General features: G+C 39.6%; 1 protein-coding gene across 5 annotated transcripts in view; it reads right to left on the reverse strand.

Annotated features, from left to right (window-relative positions):
* The window catches only part of C8H8orf34 (chromosome 8 C8orf34 homolog), a 493,915-nt gene that overhangs the window by 350,115 nt on the left and 124,924 nt on the right, over window positions 1-18,876 (reverse strand). For 3 of the 5 annotated variants that reach the window (XM_071068134.1, XM_071068136.1, XM_071068135.1), the window contains exon 4: window positions 14,013-14,141. The exons of the other annotated variants lie outside the window; for them this stretch is intronic. In XM_071068134.1, the coding sequence (XP_070924235.1) occupies window positions 14,013-14,141 (129 nt within the window). The remainder of the gene's footprint in view (window positions 1-14,012; window positions 14,142-18,876) is intronic. 5 annotated transcript variants of the gene reach the window in all.

Here is an 18,876-nt window from a genome sequence, read left to right on the forward strand (position 1 = left end):
AACTCCCCATATTCCTTCCCAACAACTCATTCAGTAATGTCACATGGATAGCTTGAAATTAGCCATAGTGAGAATATTTACATCATGGAAATTGACAAATGCTGAAAATCAGGGCTTATTTTCAGAGTTAGCTTACTGGCATGCCACTGAGTATAAAGAGTAATGTTAAAGCAAATACCTGTGTAAGTAGAACCTTTATCAGTAAATGGCTGATCAACAACCTCTGACAATTAGTCAATCAAAACACCCTTTAGACTGGTCACAGCAGCTCATTCCTGTAATCTTAACACTTCAGGAAGCTGAGGTGGGAGGATATCTTGAACTCAGGAGTTCGAAACCAGCCTGGGCAACATAGTGAGACCTTATCTCTACTTATATTTTAAAATACATTTTTTAAAAAACACCCTTTATACAGACTGCTAATTACTTTTAAAGAGGATTCCTGCTAGAAATTGAGGAATTTTATCCTCAATTAGTGTATTAGTTTGTTTTCACATGGCTGATAAAGACATACTTGAAACTGGGAACAAAAAGAGGTTTAACTGGACTTACAGTTCCAAATGACTGGGGAGGCCCCAAAATCATGATGGGAGACAAAAGGCACTTCTTAGATGGCAAAGGCAAGAGGAAATGAGAAAGAAGCAAAAACGGAAACCCCTGATAAACCTATTAGATCTCATGAGACTTATTCACTAGCATGAGAATAGCACAGGAAAATTTGGTCCCCATGATTCAATTGGGGACCCCTGGGTCCCTCCCACAACACGTGGGAATTCTGGAAGATACAACTGGACACAGCCAATCCATATCATTCCACCCCAGCCCCTCCAAATCTCATGTCCTCACATTTCAAAACCAATCATGCCTTCCCAACAGTCCCCCAAAATCTTAACTCATTTCAGCATTAACCCAAAAGTCCACAGTCCAAAGTCTTATCTGAGACAAGGCAAGTCCCTTCTACATATGAGCCAGTAAAATCAAAAGCAAGCTAGTTACTTCCTAGATGCAATGGGGGTACAGGTATTGGGGTATAGGTATTGGTTAAATACAGTCATTCCAAAAGGGAGAGATTGGCCAAAACAAAGGGCTTACAGAGTCCATGCAAGTCTAAAATCCAGTAGGGCAGTCAAACTTTAAAGCTCCAAAATGATCTCCTTTAACTCCATGTCTCATATCGAGTCCATGCTGATGCAAGAAGTGGGCGCACACGGTCTTAGGCAACTCTGCCCCTGTGGCTTTGCAGGGTACGCCTCCCTCCTGGCTGCTTTCATGGACTGGCTTTGAGTGTCTGTGGCTTTTCCAGGCACACGGTGCAAGCTTTTGGTGGATCTATAATTCTGCGGTCTGGAGGATGGTGGCCCTCTTCTCACAGCTCCACTAGGTGGTGCCCCAGTAGGGACTCAGTGTAGGGGCTCCAACCCCACATTTCCCTTCTACACTGACCTAGCAGAGGTTCTCCATGAGGGCCCCACCACCGAAGCAATGTTTGCCTGGGCATCCAGGTATTTCCATGCATCTTCTAAAATCTAAGAAGAGGTTCCCAAACCTCAGTTCTTGACTTCTGTGCACTCGCAGGCTCAACACCACATGAAAGCTGCCAAGGCTTGGGGCTTACACTCTCTGAAGCCAAAACCCACATTGTACGTTGGCCTCTTTCAGCTACAGCTGGGACACAGGGCTCCTCATGCACACAACACGGGGACCCTGGATCTGGCCCACGAAATTACATCTTCCTCCTGGGCCTCTGGGCCTGTGATGGGAGGGCCTGTCATGAAAGTCTCTGACATGACCTGAAGACATTTTGCCCTGTGGTCTTGGGGATTAACAACAGGCTCCTGGCCAAGTATGCAAATTTTTACAGCCAGCTTGAATTTCTCCCCAGAAAAGAGGTTTTTCTTTTCTATTGCAAAGTCAGGCTGCAAATTTTCCAAACTTTTATGCTCTGCTCCCCTTACAAAACGGAATGCCTTTAACAGTACCCAAGTCACCTCTTGAATGCTTTGCTGCTTAGAAATTTCTTCTGCCAGATACCCTAAATCATCTTTCTCAAGTTCAAAGTTCCACAAATCTCTAGGGACAAAATGCTGCCAGTCTCTTTGCTAAAATATAACAAGAGTCACCTTTGTTCCAGTTCCCAACAAGTTCCTCATCTCCATCTGAGACCACCTCAGCCTGGACCTTATTGTTCATATCACTATCGGCATTTTTGTTGAAGCCACTCAACAAGTTTCTAGGAAGTTTCAAACTTTCACACATTTTCCTGTCTTCTTCTGAGGATTCCAAACTGTTCCAACCTCTATGTGTTACCCAGTTCCAAAGTTGCTTCCACATTTTCAGGTATCTTTTTGGCAACACCCCATTCTCAGTACCAATTTACTGTATTAGTTTTCATGCTGCTGATAAAGACATACCCAAAACTGGGAACGAAAAGAGGTTTAATTGAACTTACAGCTCCACATGGCTGGGGAGGCCTCAGAATCATGGCAGGAGGTGAAAGATACTTCTTACATGGCGGTGGCAAGAGAAAACGAGGAAGAATCAAAAGTGGAAACCCCTGATAAACCCATCAGATCTTGTGAGACTTATACACTAGCGTGAGAATAGCACAGGAAAAACTGGCCCCCGTGATTCAGTTACCTCCCCCTGGGTCCCTCCCACAACACATGGGAATTCTGGGAGATACAATTCAAGTCGAGATTTTGTTGACGACACAGCCAAATCATATTAATTGGGTATCCTAGAACAAAAGTTGAAAAAATTTTCTGTTATGGGCTAAATAGTAAATATTCTAGATATAGATCATATCATACTCACACATTATTTTTCTTTCTTTATAAATAACTCTTTTAAAATGTAAAAATCATGCTTAGAACATGAGCCACAAAAACAGGCTACGGGTTGGATTTGGCCCATGGGTGAGAGTTTGCTGAACCCTGCTCTAGAAGCACATACCAATTTTCATCCTTGATTAACCAGTGCATTCATTTCTCCAAGGATAGTTCCAAATGGTGTTGCTTTTCATCAGGCCCCTCTACCCATCTCTTCCTCCTTCTTACTGTATAGGACCGCAAAGTTTAACATCCTGAAAACTTGAAAACTATAAGATTTGAACTTCCTGGACTTCCTGACTCCTCCTCCCCCTCAAAAAGCCATGGATGCTGTTCTCTTCAGTCTCAGAGGACAAAGTGCACTTATATCCATTTGTTTTCTTGGCTCCATCCCCAACCTCCATCTCTTGTATTTGCTCCATCTATTATCTTCTCTCCCTTTCCTGAATCTGCAAGTTCTTTATCTTGGTTTCCCCTAATACCCTAAAATCCATTAAATGTACACACAGACACATACATATTCTCTCTCTCTGTCTCTCTCTCTCTCTCTCTTACTGTTTCTCTGTTTCTCTCTCATACATGCACAGAAGAAACTAAAGGAAATCAGACTGAAATGACCAAAAAATTCCAAATTTCCCCACTAATTGCTGCCCTCTTTCACATCTTCACTTCCATCATAACTTTTTGCAGGACATACTGCTCCTTTCTCTACTCCTCATCTCTCTTCATTGCTGTCCATTCCTTCTTCCATCTACTGCATACAAGCTTCTGCTTCCAGTAGTCTCTAAAAATTATTCTTTAATTATTCTTAAAATTATTCTTTATAAAGTAACTATATACATACTGATATCAAGTCAAATTGCATCTTTTCTATTGCAAATATACACCCTTTATATTTCATTTTATCAAATCAAGACATGTTTAGCATAAAAAAATAGGGAAAAAATAAAATAAGCCCCCATTCACAGACAACTAATGACAATAGCTTACTCAGTGTTCTTTCAAATAATATCGTATGCATATGATATGGTTTGGCTCTGTGTCCCCAATCAAATCTCATCTCAAATTGTAATTTCCACTTGTTGAGGGAGAAACCTGTAATCCCCATGCGTTGGCCAAGGGAGGTGACTGGATCATGGGGGCAGTGTTCCACATGCTGTTCTCATGATAGTGAGTTCTCACAAGATCTGATGGTTTTATAAGAGGCTCATCCTCCTTCACTTTCATTCTCTCTCCTGCCATCTTGTGAAGAAGGTGCCTGCTTCTCCTTCTGCCATAATTGTAAGTTTCCTGAGGCCTCCTCAGCCATGTGGGACTGTGATTAAATTACACTGCTTTCCTTTATAAATTACCCAGTCTCAGGCATTTCTTTATAGCAGTGTGAAAACAGACTAACAGCAAATTGATACTGGGAGTTTGGGGCACTGCTAAAAAGACACTTGAAAATGTGGAAGCGACTTTGAAACTGGGTAACAGGCAGATGTTGGAACAGTTTGGAGGGCTCAGAAGAAGACAGGAAGATGTGGGAAAGTTTGGAACTTCCTGGAGACTTGTTGAATGGTTTTGACTAAAATGCTGATAGTGGTATAGACAATGAAGACCAGGCTGAGGTGGTCTCAGATGGAGATGAGAAACTTGAGCAACTGGGAACTGGAGCAAAGGTCACTCTTTCTATGCTTTAGTAAAGAGACTGGTGGCATCTGTAGGGAAGATCTGTGGATCTTTGAACTTGAGAGAGATGATCTGAAATTGAAACTTATGTTTAAAAGGGAAGCAGAGCATAAAAGTTTGAAAATTTTGCAGGCTGACTATGTGGTAGAAAAGAACAACCCAATTTTGGGGAAGAAATTCCAACCAGCTGCAGAAATTTGCATAAGTAACAAGGAGCTGAATGTTATTCACCAAGACAATGGGGAAAATGTCTCCAGGGCATGTCAGAGGTACTCATGGCAGCCCCTGCCATCAAAGGCCCAGAGACCTAGGAGGAAAAATGGTTTCTTGGGCCAGGTTCAGAGTCCCTGCTGCTCTGTGCACCCTCAGGACATGGCATCCTGTATCCCAGCCACTTCAGCTCCAGTGGTGGCTACAAGGGACCAAGGGCTATTGCTTCAGAGGGTGCAAGCCCCAAGCCTTGGTGGCTTCCATGTTGTGTTGGGCCTGTGGGTGCACAGAAGTTGAGAACTGAGGTTTGGGAAACTCCACCTAGATTTCAGAGGATGTATGGAAATGTCTGAATGTCCAGGCAGAAGTCTGCTACACAGGTGGAGCCCTGCTATGGTCTCTGCTAGGGCAGTGCAAAGGGGAAATGCAGGGGTGTCTCCCACGGCCTTGGGCATTCCTCCTTCATGGCTGGCATTGAGTGTCTGTGGCTTTTCCAGGAGCACAGTGCAAGCTGTCGGTGGATCTACCATTCTGGGATCTGAAGGATGGTGGCCTTCTTCTCATAGTGCCACTAGGCAGTGCTCCAGTGGGAACTGTGTGTGGAGGCTCCAACCCTACATTTCCCCTTTGCACTGCCCTCACAGAGGTTCTCCATGAGGAGTCTCTGCTTTGTTTCAGGCTCTATTCATCTCTGTCCTTGCCTCCAGGCATGGACCATATCAACTCTGTCCCCATGTTGCCTCCAAGAGTGATTGGTAAACAAAAAATTCAAACTTGCTTAGGATCATAATCTACTGACAAGATTCCTGTAGCATAGAAGTCCCTACCCCCGATTCCTGACTTCTCTGTAACCCAGACTTCTTGCTTCATTCCCTTTATTATTTGTTTCACCCTTCATGCACCAACAATATGACCTGTGATCTGAGAGATCAAAATAGACACCCCTTTATCAACTAGGATGGACCTCAAGGTCAAGGAAATGAAGGCTAGGTAGGGGTCGAGAGTTCAAGGCCCAGCTGACATGGCAACTTCCTAAATTCCTATGGTTACAAGAAAATCCATACACTTGCTAAACTCCCTAGCAATAAGAGCTATTAGGAAAATTATCATACCCCCTCCCTAACTCTGAATTACAAGCCAGACCACTAAGGTAACAGGACCAGCCTTACAAACATTCTTTTCTGATAAGCAACTGCAGACTTTAAGCCAGTTTCAGCCAACTTATAGAGATTGTGCATAAACTGTCTTTATATCCTATGATTCACCTTTTGACATAGTGATATTCCACTTCATTTTAATGCTAAAACCACACCCCCAAGTGAACACAGGATGCATGTTACATATATGTTTGCCCATTGTGCATGTACTCAACTGCCCACATAAATATGTATGGCTTTCCCCCAAACCTACTGAATATGTATGACACCTTTGTAATACAGACCCTGTAAGGCATAAAATCCAACCTGCCCTTTCCCTCTGCACTTTTAATTCACACCAGAGACTATCTCTTGCTGGTATGCAAACTGGTATCAGCAACAAAACTCTCCTTTTTACTATTCAGTCATCCTTGTGGCCTTTTCAATGATAAAACTTCCTCTTTCTTTGAAATACATCCTTACACACATGCTTCTCTCTTCCAGGATTATCTGTCTGCACGACATATCTTGACTCTCCTCCTACTGTACCTTGACCTTTGGATACTTCCAAATTTGATTCAGATAACTTTTCTATCAAGTTGTCCCTAAACTCCTTTGGAGATTCTTCTATGCCTCCTCTGTTCTGTTAAAGTACTTTGTACAAGGCTTTGAAACTATGATTTCCAAACCTGTTTCCACTACTAAAATGTAAGCTTGAAGTCTAGATCCACGTGTTAGTCATCTTTGCATTCCCGTATACATTCAATGAATGTGGGAATGAATGAACAAGTAATTGCCACATTATCCATCTCTATTTTCTCTCATGCATAGTTATTCTATCACTCCTTAGTCTGTTTTTCAGAAAAGATTTCTTGGGTACATCCCTGACTGACTCACTAAAAAAGTCCTTTGCTATTTTTTTCTCTTGGCTGAGTGCAGGTTGCTATTAGCAGTCACAGAGCATAAATATCTGTCCTCTGTTTCCCCCAGCAGCTGGGCTCTTTTCCTTGGAAAGGCTCCAGCCAGTGTTTTCATATGAACTGAAATCCATGGACCAATATCTGGATGCCCTAAAGATACTCATTCCACCACTGTCTCAAGTCACGGGGAGCTGTCAGAAGCAGCAAAAGCATTAGACCCAGAGAACACTGGAAACCCCGCCACCCTGGGAATACTGCCTCACAAAGTAGAAGGTTTTGTTGGCCAATTGCATGAAATAAAAAACTACTGCTCTTTAGCTTTTGGGTTGTTTATGTATTTGTTTATGCTCTTACTTAGCTATCTATTTATTTTTAAGCATCATAGTCAAAGCCAAAGATCCCAGCAAACAAGCCAAATCTACAAACAGCCAAACCCATGTCATCTTATCCCAAAGGCTCATATTTTAAAAAGCAGAAGGCTTGTTTAAATGAAGAAAGCCAGAGTTGGGGGAGGTCTCAGAAAAGAGGGATCAGGATGAAATGGAACCAGAGGTAGCCCTCTTCAAGCAAACTGTAACCAAGTTATATGCTAAACTTTGTGCCAAGTCCTAGGGATTGCAAGAGCAAAGTGGCTCGGCCCTCAGGAAACTCAAGGTCCAGAGGAGATAAATAAAACAGATCATAGCAGATAAGTGTGTTCAGAGAAACATATAGAAGCACAAAGAGAGGGGATGCAAATCCACCCCAGAAGAGGACAGCAAAAGAGAAATAATCTTGGAGGAAGTGGTATTTGAGGTGAAGCTAAAGAGAATAGTAAATATGGCTTGCTGAAGAGGGAAGCAGTGGAAGGAGCTGACTACCGGTGACACTTCAGGGCATGGGGACAGCACAAGCAAAAGCATGGAAAGGAGGAACCTTGAGGGAGTGTGCTGCCTAAAGAAAGTCATAAGCAATGGTACTGGAGACCTGATAAAGGGCCAGATCCTGGAGCACTTTCTCTGAAGTTTTAGGGAGGCACTGAATACCTGAAACAAGTGAATGTCAGGCTTTCACTTTAGAGGCACTACACTTACAGTGAAGGCTGATCTGCAGAACAGAGAAGCAAATCAATATTGTGTGTTCCTTGTTTCTCCTAGGCACCAAGCTAGCCTACTTTTCCTAGCTCCCTTGCAGTTAGCTGTAGAATGTGGGCAGATAATGTATGCCACTTCCATGATTTGCATTAGAAACCTGCCCCATGATCTTCCACAGGCTCTTTCTGCTTCTGCAGCAACCTTGAAAGTCACGTGTTGAAGATGGTAGAATGATAGGATGGAAGGAGTCTGCATTTCTGGAACATCACATGAAACTATTCTCTGAGTGAGAAAATATTTACATTGTATCAAGCCACAGAGATTTTGGCCATGATTCTCCTAAACATGAAGTTATAGCAGTCCAGTCAACCATAAGCTCAATAAGGGCAGAGGCTGTCCTCTTTTTTTTTCTGACACAGGGCAGGAATGAAATATCTTTAATGGATAAACCAATAATCTGGTCAGAGAAGTTGAGAGGATGAACTAGAAGATATTGATAGGAGTGGAGAAATAAACCAGACTCAAAACATATCTTAGAGGGAAAATTAGCAAGATTTGATAACTAATCAGTTATGAACAGTAAGGAAGAGAGAGGAATCTAGAAGGGTTCCAGTTTGGAAGAATAGGTAAGTTATAGTATCACCACCTAACACACAGCATGCAGCCGAAAGGTCACATTTGAAGAGGGAGGTGTGGTCCATTTGGATACATTGAGTTTAACATGGCATTGGGATAGCCAAGTGGAGATACACTTTCGGCATGTTGTAAAAACGCATAAAAAGGTGTGGATGGAAATACACTCATTTGAGTTAGCTGTGTAGAGGTGATAAATGATAAGGGTGAATGAATACACTCATTTGAGTTAGCTGTGTAGGGGTGATAAATGACGAGGGTGAATAAGGTTGAACAGAGAGAGCACTTGAAAGGACAAAGGCAAAGGGTGAATCACGAACCATAGGAATAGCATTAAGAGTGGCAGGGAAGAAAGATAAACTCCTGAATGAGACCTACAGGAAGTGATGCAAAGGGCATCCAAAGAGGTTGGAGGGCCAGCTCCCAGAAAGGAGGCGAACAGAGAGTCTGAAGAATGACAGAGTAATGAACGGGGTTTACAACTACCAGAGAAATTTTGTAACATGAGGACTGGAAAACTGCTTATGCTGTTTGGCAATTTGGAAATCGCTTGGTGACCAGTGTGAGATAAGTTTCAGAAGTATAGGTGTGATTATATAATTGCTTTGAGGATTAGAAGGAAGATGAGCAAGTAGAGACAGTAAGCACTAACTGATATAGGAGTTAAAAAGAAATTATTTAGGCAGGTAGTGAGGGAAAAGAAGCCCTCAGTAAGGTTTTCCTTTTAATGAAAAGCAGCTCCAAAATCATTTTCTTTTCTAGCAAAGAGCAGACTGTAAAATCCAGCTGCAGACAGACAAGCAAGCTGGAAGCTTGCATGGGTGAATGCTGGCAGTTGTGTCAATAGGAAAAGGCTATCTGGGAGTAGGGACGTTCAAACGGTGGCTCTGTCTTCCCTTTTCCTTTCCAACCGCCTGTGCAGTAGGGAGCAGACAACATGGCGCCAGCCAAGTGGAAAGTCTATTTGCATAATAAGATTAGGGTAGGGCAGCCAGCTTCCTGGCATGTTATGTAAACGTCAAGCCTGGTGCAACCAATCTTTGGGTCCTATGTAAATCAGATACTGCCTCCTCAAGCCTGTCTATAAAATCTGGTGCACTCTGCAGCGGGCCAGAAGTCCCATTTGGGCACCCCTCTCTCGCGCAAGAGAGAGAACTGTTCTCCTTTTTCTTTGTTTGGCCCATTAAACCTCCACTCTTAAACCCACTTCTTGTTGTGTCTGTGCCCTCCATGCCCTTGGTGTGAGACAATGAACCTCGGGTATTTACCCCAGACAATGATGCCGCATCATAACTACTCTTTCAAACATTGTATGAAGGAGGAAGAAGGAAAACCGATGATGTCTGGAGTTAATCTCAAGAGAAGAGATTTTGTGGATTTTTTTTGTTGATATTAGAGCAGTGATGTCCAGTACAGTAGCCGCTTGTCCTGTGGCTACTGACCAGTTGAAATGTGGCTAGTTCCAAAATGAGAGGTGCTGTGAATTAAAATTTATACTAGAGTTTAAAGACTTAGAATTTAAAAAAAAAAAAGAACATAAAATATCTCGAAAATTTTTTATATGGAATACAATGAAACATAATAATTGGATATATTAGGTTAAATACAACATTTTATTCCAATTGTTTTCACATATTTCTTTTTGACTTTTTAAAATGTGTCTGTTTGAAAATATAAAATGTATACCTGGCAAACATTACATTTCTACTGGAAAATGCTTAGCTGGAGCATGCTATAGGTGAATAAATAATAATAGCAATAATAATATCTATGGCAGGCAGAATTCTAAGATGGCCCTCAGGATTCACTTTTGTGGCATCTTTTCCTCTTTGATTCTGAGTGGGCCTCCTGAGCATGAAGGGTTATCACACCCTTGAATAGAATACTAACCAGGAGACTTTGAGCAAATCAGAATGGGGATTACTCTACATGGCTCTGGCCTAATCAGGCGTGTCTTTTAAAGGAAAAAATCAGACAGCTACTACATCATGGCCTCAAAGAATTAGTAGTAAATTACTATTGAGATGGGGGCAAACACTTGAAGGAATGGGTAAGAGCCCAGGCTCCTGGGAAGAAAAAAGTAATGTTTGAGGAAAGTACAGAAATGCTAGAAAGTGAGGGATCAAGGCACCAAAAACCCACTATGCCTACTTCATCATGACTATGTGGCGACACAAGCTGCTGTGGAAGTCATTCTAACATGTCTGCCTTTACAAGAGAGCAATATGATTGCCACGGTTTATGATTGACTTTAAGATAAAATGTTACATCGAAAAGTTTGAAAAAAAGCCAGAAAAATAGCATGGTACAGTTGTTACTGAAACAGAAATCATGTTTGCAAACTGAAGAGACTATCTAGTCTTCCCTGGTATTATTTGAGTCGTGTGTGTGTGTGTGTGTGTGTGTGTGTGTGTGTGTGTGTATGTGTGTGTGTTCATTTCATTTAAGTCTCTAAAAGTTGGCAGTAGATGAGCTGAAATAACTATCATTTTGAGAGATGTAAATGATTATTTGCTGTCAATCTCAACTAAAAAAAATAATACTTCTAAAATATGTAGGTTTTTTTAGACTGTACAGCTAAGATGAAGTGAATTCTCATCAGTGACTACATTAAAATTAGATCACTAAAAACTTTCAGTCTTTTGCCTCAATGGCTATGCCACCGGAAAGAAAGGTCCACAATATCAAGACATGGAGTATTCCTTATGAACGTACCTGGAGGAAAATCCCATCCCCTATGTCTTCCTAGTAATTAAAACAATGGGTAATAAAGCTACTATCATAGAAAAAGAGTTAACAAGTTGAAACTACTATAAGAGTCAGATGAAAATGAATTACATCCTGGTTCACGTTGGAGGAAGTAGGAATGCCATTACATAGCTAAACTCTGGGCAACTAGACTGATAAACAATCATCAGCAAACAGTAAAACTGCATTTGTATTCGTGTATACTGACCAGGGCAGGCATGTTGATAACTTGGTAGTAAACACGTGCCTAAGACAATTCAATATTAAAGCTCAGATGCAGAAAATCATAGAAACTCAAGTCATTCTAAGAAAGTATCATTTTGCTTAGAAAAATAGTCAAAGAAAAGAGCAAGTCTTCTATATGTAACCAACCATCCTCTTAACTCACATAAATCCCACCAGAATACCCTAAGAAAGCAGAGTCCCTTAAAACCATTAAGTGAAGCCAAAAGCAACCTTCTACTATGTCTATAGGAGTTGACTATGACACTTCATTCTGGCCTCACTATGGAGTCACCTGATAGCTTTTCTGGCCCTTATTTTATCCCAAGAATAATGTCCTATATCTGTATATCTTCTACTCTGATGACCAAGGACTGTCTTTATTGTTTTTCCAGGCTTGCCTGCAAGTATTAAACATGGTCCCCACTAGCTTCTGATCATTGGACTCAGTTGCGGGGCTCCACCTGTGTTATGATCTGAGTATTGGTGTCCTCCCAAAATTCATAAGCTAAACTCTAATCTGCAATGTGATGGTGTTAGGAGGTGGAGCCTGGGAGGTGATGGGGACATGTGGGCTCCTTTCTCATGATTGGGATTACTGACCTTATAAAGGAGGCCTTTGAGAGCTGCCTTGCCCCTTCCACCATGTGAGGACACAGCTAAGATATACAATCTATGGTACCAAGAAACAGGTCCTCATCAGATACCAAAGGTGTCAGCACCTGGATTTTAGACTGCCCACCCTCCAGAACTATAAGAAACAAATTTCTATTGTTAATAAGTCACTCAGGCTACAGTATTTTGCTATAGCAACCCAAACGGGGTAAGACAACCTGAAAGGTCGCAGCCAGGTTGTCTGGGTCCACAGCTTGAACTCTGACACTTCTGCTACAAATGTGGGCCACTACATAACTGAAATGCAGTCTAATCCCTGTATTAAAAATTTGGGGGAACAGAGCAAATACTACCTTACAAATTAATAACAATATAACAAGTGTTTGAAAGGCAGGTGTCACATTTTAAAGGACAACAGTTGATTGACCGTGTTATTTGAAAGTCTTTATAATGATCAGACACATTCTTCAATCACCCTTCTTTTAGTTCATGTTATTAGGTAAATTGAGAGGCTATAGAGAGTCCTGAGGCTTTGCTCCAAAGGGTAAGATTCATAAATACGAATATGTGCCTTTGTCATATGAAGAGGATCAGGCTCTTTTCGTAAACATAATATAGTCATAAGCTGAAAACTCACTTAACTGTTATTTTCTACAAAAGGAAATTTAAGCAAACATGGAGTTTTCTTGAATCCCATTCAGAGGGTTTTTACTAACGGCAAAGCATAAGATCCTGTGATAAGGCAGCTTAACTTCTGAAAAGGGTTCACTGCACAAAAATCTAGAAGGATCTAATGAGCTATGAATGAAGAGGTCTGAAAAAACTGAAGCTGTACACACACACACACACATACATATACAATACCAAATGTAAATATGTATAACTACCTATGTAAGTATATATATATATTCTTTCAAAATATAGCAAGAAAATATTTACCTTTGATAAAAATCATGAAATTAGTAAAACTCTGCTATCTAAAATAAAAATAGAGATCCTAAAATATAATCCACTAGAATTTGCTGGTGTTCTAACTACTTTCCACTGAAAATCTTTAGTATTCTATGGGAATAAAATAAAATTTTGGTGAGGCCATGGCATCAATGGGCTTCTAAAGGTGCCTAATTTTTAAAATTGAGAAAAACTTAACGGAACCAAAGAAATGTAGGAATACTTTTAACTCACTACTAAAACCATAAAATGTATATGTATGGCTGCATATATAAGTGAATTTATTAAATCTAAATAATCATTTAATTGCCAACTCTTATGACAATAACAGTTATTTAAAAGGTTTTACTTGAAATGTATCATTTTTAAGCCTTCACACCTAGCAGAAGAAGGAGGCATAATCATGTCTTTCTGTTTTGGAGATGAGCAAACCAAGACACATGGAGGTTAAATGATTTATCTGATTTATTATGATTTATGTCATAGATGGCAGAGCAAAACTATAACCTAAGTCCTCAGATTACAGAGATGTTGCTTTCATTTAAAAAAAAAAATCCCTAGGCATCGTGCTTGGCTCTGAAAAGATTCTAAGAAGAATTTGCTCCAGCTACCATCTTTAAGAAGTTTAGAGACATCAAAAACTCACAGAGGCAATGGGTATGTTAATTAATTAGAAAGATGCAAAACAGTATGTTTCCAAAGAAAAGAATGAAGAAGCTACCATTAGGTGCACATTTAAACTAGATAACAGAAACCATGTAGAAATGTTGGAGCCAAACAGCTATGAGGAGTTCTACAGCTCTTTCTACTCCATGTTATCAGTCTACCCAAGAATCTGTATAATATGCAAAATCAAGTTCCTTTCCAATCTCATGCCCTTAGAACTGCTCAGCCTCTTGCAGAATTAGAATGAGGATGTTATACATGGGTTACTGGCACGAGTAATGAATGCTTCTCTTTAATATTGGTTAGGAGTTTCAATTATAATCAAGTAAATGAACTTACTTCGGGAGAGATTCTCAAGGGCTTTCCCCAGCTTCTTGCTCTCTTGAAGGATGTGATTCAATTCATCAAAATCACGGCTTTGTGGTTTAGTCCTCCAGTTCCACTTTGGATGCTCTACTGACCTTGGCACTATGTTTAAAAAAAATGGTAATTTCATAAGCATGCTACATAATGACACAAACTGACCATTCACCATTATGTGAAAGATTGTACCAAGATCAATGTATAGAATAAAAAAATGTTTGTCTTGAAGATGATTTTCTTGTGAGAAAACAGAGGGGAAGATATGAAGCCAGGTTTAAAGAAAATATTTTAACTGAAAAAGTAAAGGGAAGTGTGGTGGAGTTTATAGAGAAAAGAAAAGTCAGGTATTGACTTAAAACTAATCATTTCTATAACACAGAGAGAAACACACAGGCAAAATGTACTTTGTATTATGTCATCAGCTTAAAAAAACACTAATTCCCTCAACAGCAACTGGTAATTATTTAGTAAATATTTTTAGGACATTCATAGAAGGCTAAATATATGTATTTATCTTCATGTCCCCCTCAAATTCCCACTAAAATGGCACTACAGTGAAGGGATTTCTTTCCTCAAAGAGTAAGTTGAACAAGCAGAGAAGACATTATTAGGCAAGAAGTAGCAATATATTTTGAGAGAAGATGCAAAATAGATGGATGAGTGGTAACTGGATTTCACAAGGCAAAGAAAACTGAAACCTAAGTCTCTGAACAGAGGGATGCTAAGAAAGTCAATATCTCACACCATTTAAATATTAAAGCTTCAATCCAGGAGGACAATGTCAACGTAATAATAATATAAGAACTTAATTGCTTTTCAGATTTAAAGGGCCCATTAAATGTCCAGCACAAGTCAAGGCATATTTAAAAACATGTTTTAATAGTGCAATAAAGAAAACAATGTAAAACTTTTCAGGGGCAAAAATAGTAAATCAAATTAATACCAGACTTCTCAAAGGTAACACTTGGCCTAAGAAGACAAAGAAGCAATTCCTTCCAAATTCCAACTATAGAGTACTTCTTAGAACTGTATACCCAACTAAGGAACTAATTAGGATACTTTGAAGAACTGAAAAAGTTATCTTGCAAAAGCATTCTTTTACAGAAAGCTCCTACTGGAGGTACTCTACCAAAATAACCAAGTAAATCAAAAACTGGCAAGACTTGGATTTCAGGAAACAGGTGACCTCCCGCTCTCCCAATACGGAAAAGGAACAGGGAATTCTCAGGAAGATAGTGAAAGACAGTCTAAAAGGCAATTGAGAAGAAGTCTAGAAACCAATGAGTCAAACATGGAGCAATAAGACAGAGGGCTACAGGAGAGAAGTCTCTAAAAATTTTTAAAATAAAGGATAACTATAAAATAGAAGTTAATTTTACTTGTTTCTGATCATATTGAGAAGGTTTAACTCTTTGGGTAGAGTTTGGCAAAACATTAGAGATGGGTACATAGTAAACAAAGCAAGCAGAAAAGCAAGAGAACTATCAATTCTAGAACAGATGGACATCTAAGGCTCAACCATGAACAATATTAATTAATTAGTCATAAGAATACCAAGGTAGAGTACATATTTAATCAACATTTGAAATAACTGCATTACTCTGCAGCCAGGATGAGATGGAGGCTAGAGTTTGGAGCACAAGGTATGAAGGATGTCAAGAGATAATGCCTCAAATTTAAAAAGGAATAGAACCTTATGTTTGATTGTGTAGATTTAGGGACCGGAAGCAACATCTAAAAGAGGTGAAAGTGATTGCAGGTTAGGAGCCGAGTTGGGTAGAAAAAAGGACACTACTCTCTCAGTACTACCTTTTTTAAACCATGTACCATTATGTTTTGATAAAAATAAAATAAATTTTAAAAAGATTTATATGGTAAGGACATAGGAAATAGTCTCCACCTAACGAAATATATCATTCTGTCACCTTTTTAAAAAGTAATCTGGCAATATCTATTATGATGAAAAATGCACTGACCCTGTAACCCAGAAATCTTATGTCTGGCAAAGTCATCATAAAGAAATGAAAGCATCTGTATTTAAATACATATGTACAAGGTTGCTCATTTTCACAGAAAGTGCAAGACTTTGTTTATTTTAGCAAATATTTTGTGACCACAAAACCCTGTTAGTAATTTAAATGTCCTTCAACAAAGGAATGGTTGAATAAATTATCTCACATTCACATTGTATGCAATTATTTAAAAGGGCAAGTTAAATCTAAGTATATTACCATAAAGATATTTCCACAGTGCATTTTATTTTTATTTTTATTTGTACAAATGTATAAGGTATACATGAAATTTTGTTACATGTATATAACATGTAGTAATCAAGTCACTGTATGGCTTAACTGTGAACAATGTTAATTAATTAACTATAATAATATCAACATAGAGTACATATTTAACCAACACTTAGGGTGTGCATCGACAGAGTACCGTACACTTGTGTTAACTATAGTCACCCTACTGTTCTATCAAACATTGAATTTATTTCTTCTATCTTACCATATGCTTATACTACCCTTTAGCCCACTTCTTTCATTCTCCCCCATGTCCCAATCACCCTTCCCAGTCTCTGTTATCTATCTTTCATTGCCTTACCTGCAAGGGATCAGCTTTATTAGCTCCCACATATAAGTTAGGGTATGCAATATTAGTCTTTTTGTGCCTGGGTTATTTCACTTAAGATAATAACCTCCAGTTTCACCAATGACATGATTTCATTCTTTTTTTCAATGACCAAGTAGTATTTCATTGTGTATACGCACCACATTTTCTTTATCCATATAGCCACTGATGGACACTTAGGTTGATTCTACATTTTTTCTATCATGAATAGTGCTTTAATAGACATGTGAGAGACAGTATCTTTTGGATATATTGTTTGCTTTTCCTCTGGTAGATACCCAGTAGGGGGATTGCTGGATTGAATGGTGGTTCTTTTTAAGTTTTTTGAGGAATCTCCATACAGTTCTCCATAGTTGCTGTACTAGTTTACCTTCCCACTAACAGTGTGTAAGAGTTCACTTTTCAGCCAGGCATGGTGGCTCACGCCTATAATCCTAGCCCTTTGGGAGACCAAGGAGGGTGGACCACGGGGTCAGGAGTTTGAGACCAGCCTGTCCAATATGGAGAAACCCCATCTCTACCAAAAAAAAAAATACAAAACTTAGCTGGGCATGGTGGCGGGCGCCTGTAGTCCCAGTACTTGGGAGGCTGAGGCAAGAGAATAGCTTCAACCTGGGAGGCAGAGGTTGCAGTGAGCCGAGACCGTGCCACTGCACTCCAGCCTGGGTGATGGAGTGAGACTCCATCTCAGAAAACAAAAAAACAGAGTTCTCTTTTCTCTGCTTCCTTGCTAACATCTATTATTTTTCTTTTTATTAATAGCCAGACAATGTATTTTAAAATAATAAAAACACATTGCTTAAGAACATGTACAGCTTAAGGTCACTTTTATGCAGCAAACCAACCCATCCATATCATATCTGCTAATGAGTACAAGGAAAAGACTATACGAAGATACAAACTATTTCTAGGGGAGTAGAATTTGAGGGGAGACAAGTGAAGGAGACTATTTCACTTTCTACAGGTCTGTATATTTTACATTGTCAAAATAAATAAATATTCCTTCTGTAATTTAAATAAACCTAGAAATTAACAATTGAAAATGAATGCCGCTGCCTCATCTGAGCTTCTTGGTTTAAGGGACCCTGGGACAGGGATATCAACTAAAATTACTAACACACCAGTGTGCTAGCAGCAGAGAGTAGACACAGTGACCATGATCAATCTAGTAAACACTTCCAGGCCCACGACTGCTACCTTACAGGCCATTCCCCATGGGAAACCTATGGAGGAACCTAGGTTTAAGAGAGAGAAGTTCAGATGAGGGAGTGCAAAAAACAATATTTGTATCAGATTCCTTAAAACTTTGGCACTTTTGTTAACCTTCTTTGAATAATTTCTCTAATCTGCAATCTGTATCACTACATTATCTGATTTTCTGCTAATTACTATATGCTATCAAGGTCTCTCTTTATATTTTCTTTTTAATTTACAAAACAAGAACTCAGGTTTTTTTTCAAATCCTAGTCAATATCCCGAGATATCTACCAGACACAGCCCAGCTTCCCATCATCCCAGCTGAGCCCAGCACCTGCAGACCTACCCACTGAATGCACCACACGGGCACGTCAGGTGAGGCCAGCAGAACTGGCCAGTCTACACACAGAATCACGAGAAACCACAAGTTGTTGCTGTTTTCAGCCACTGAGTTTTGGGAAAATTATATGCTGTACAATAGAGAACTAATTAATACCGTACCCAAGAACTTTTCCTTGGCAACTTCTGAGAGGAGCTGAGACCAATTTCTTGTAATGTTTTTGTAGCTTGTGACAATTTGATACATATAACAAATCTTGCATAACTTATCATGGGAATCCAACTAGGACAACCAAAGCCACGGTATAATCAGGATCTAATCAGCCATGCTGGGTGATTTCAAAAGCTGTTTTGGTAAGTAATGGAAAGAAATTTGGGAAGTCATTTTTCTGATATACTGTCTTTGGATAAGAACATCTCTAAACTTTTCTGATAGATTGAAAACCTTATTTAAGTCATACTACATCTTAAAAGTAAAGGGTTAGCATTTAAAAATGTTTTTAAAAATATCCACAGGGAAAATGAGAAATAGAAGAACAGTATCAACTATCTAATAAAACCGGTAGAGGAAGATGACAGAATCTGAGATTCAAGAGAGTCTTTGGGGTCACTGACGCAGAGCTCACTCCAGTGCAGGAGGCCACCCACAGCACCTTGCAAATGGCTTTTCCTC

This window comes from Macaca nemestrina, chromosome 8 (assembly GCF_043159975.1).
Source record: "Macaca nemestrina isolate mMacNem1 chromosome 8, mMacNem.hap1, whole genome shotgun sequence".
NCBI lineage: Eukaryota > Metazoa > Chordata > Mammalia > Primates > Cercopithecidae > Macaca > Macaca nemestrina.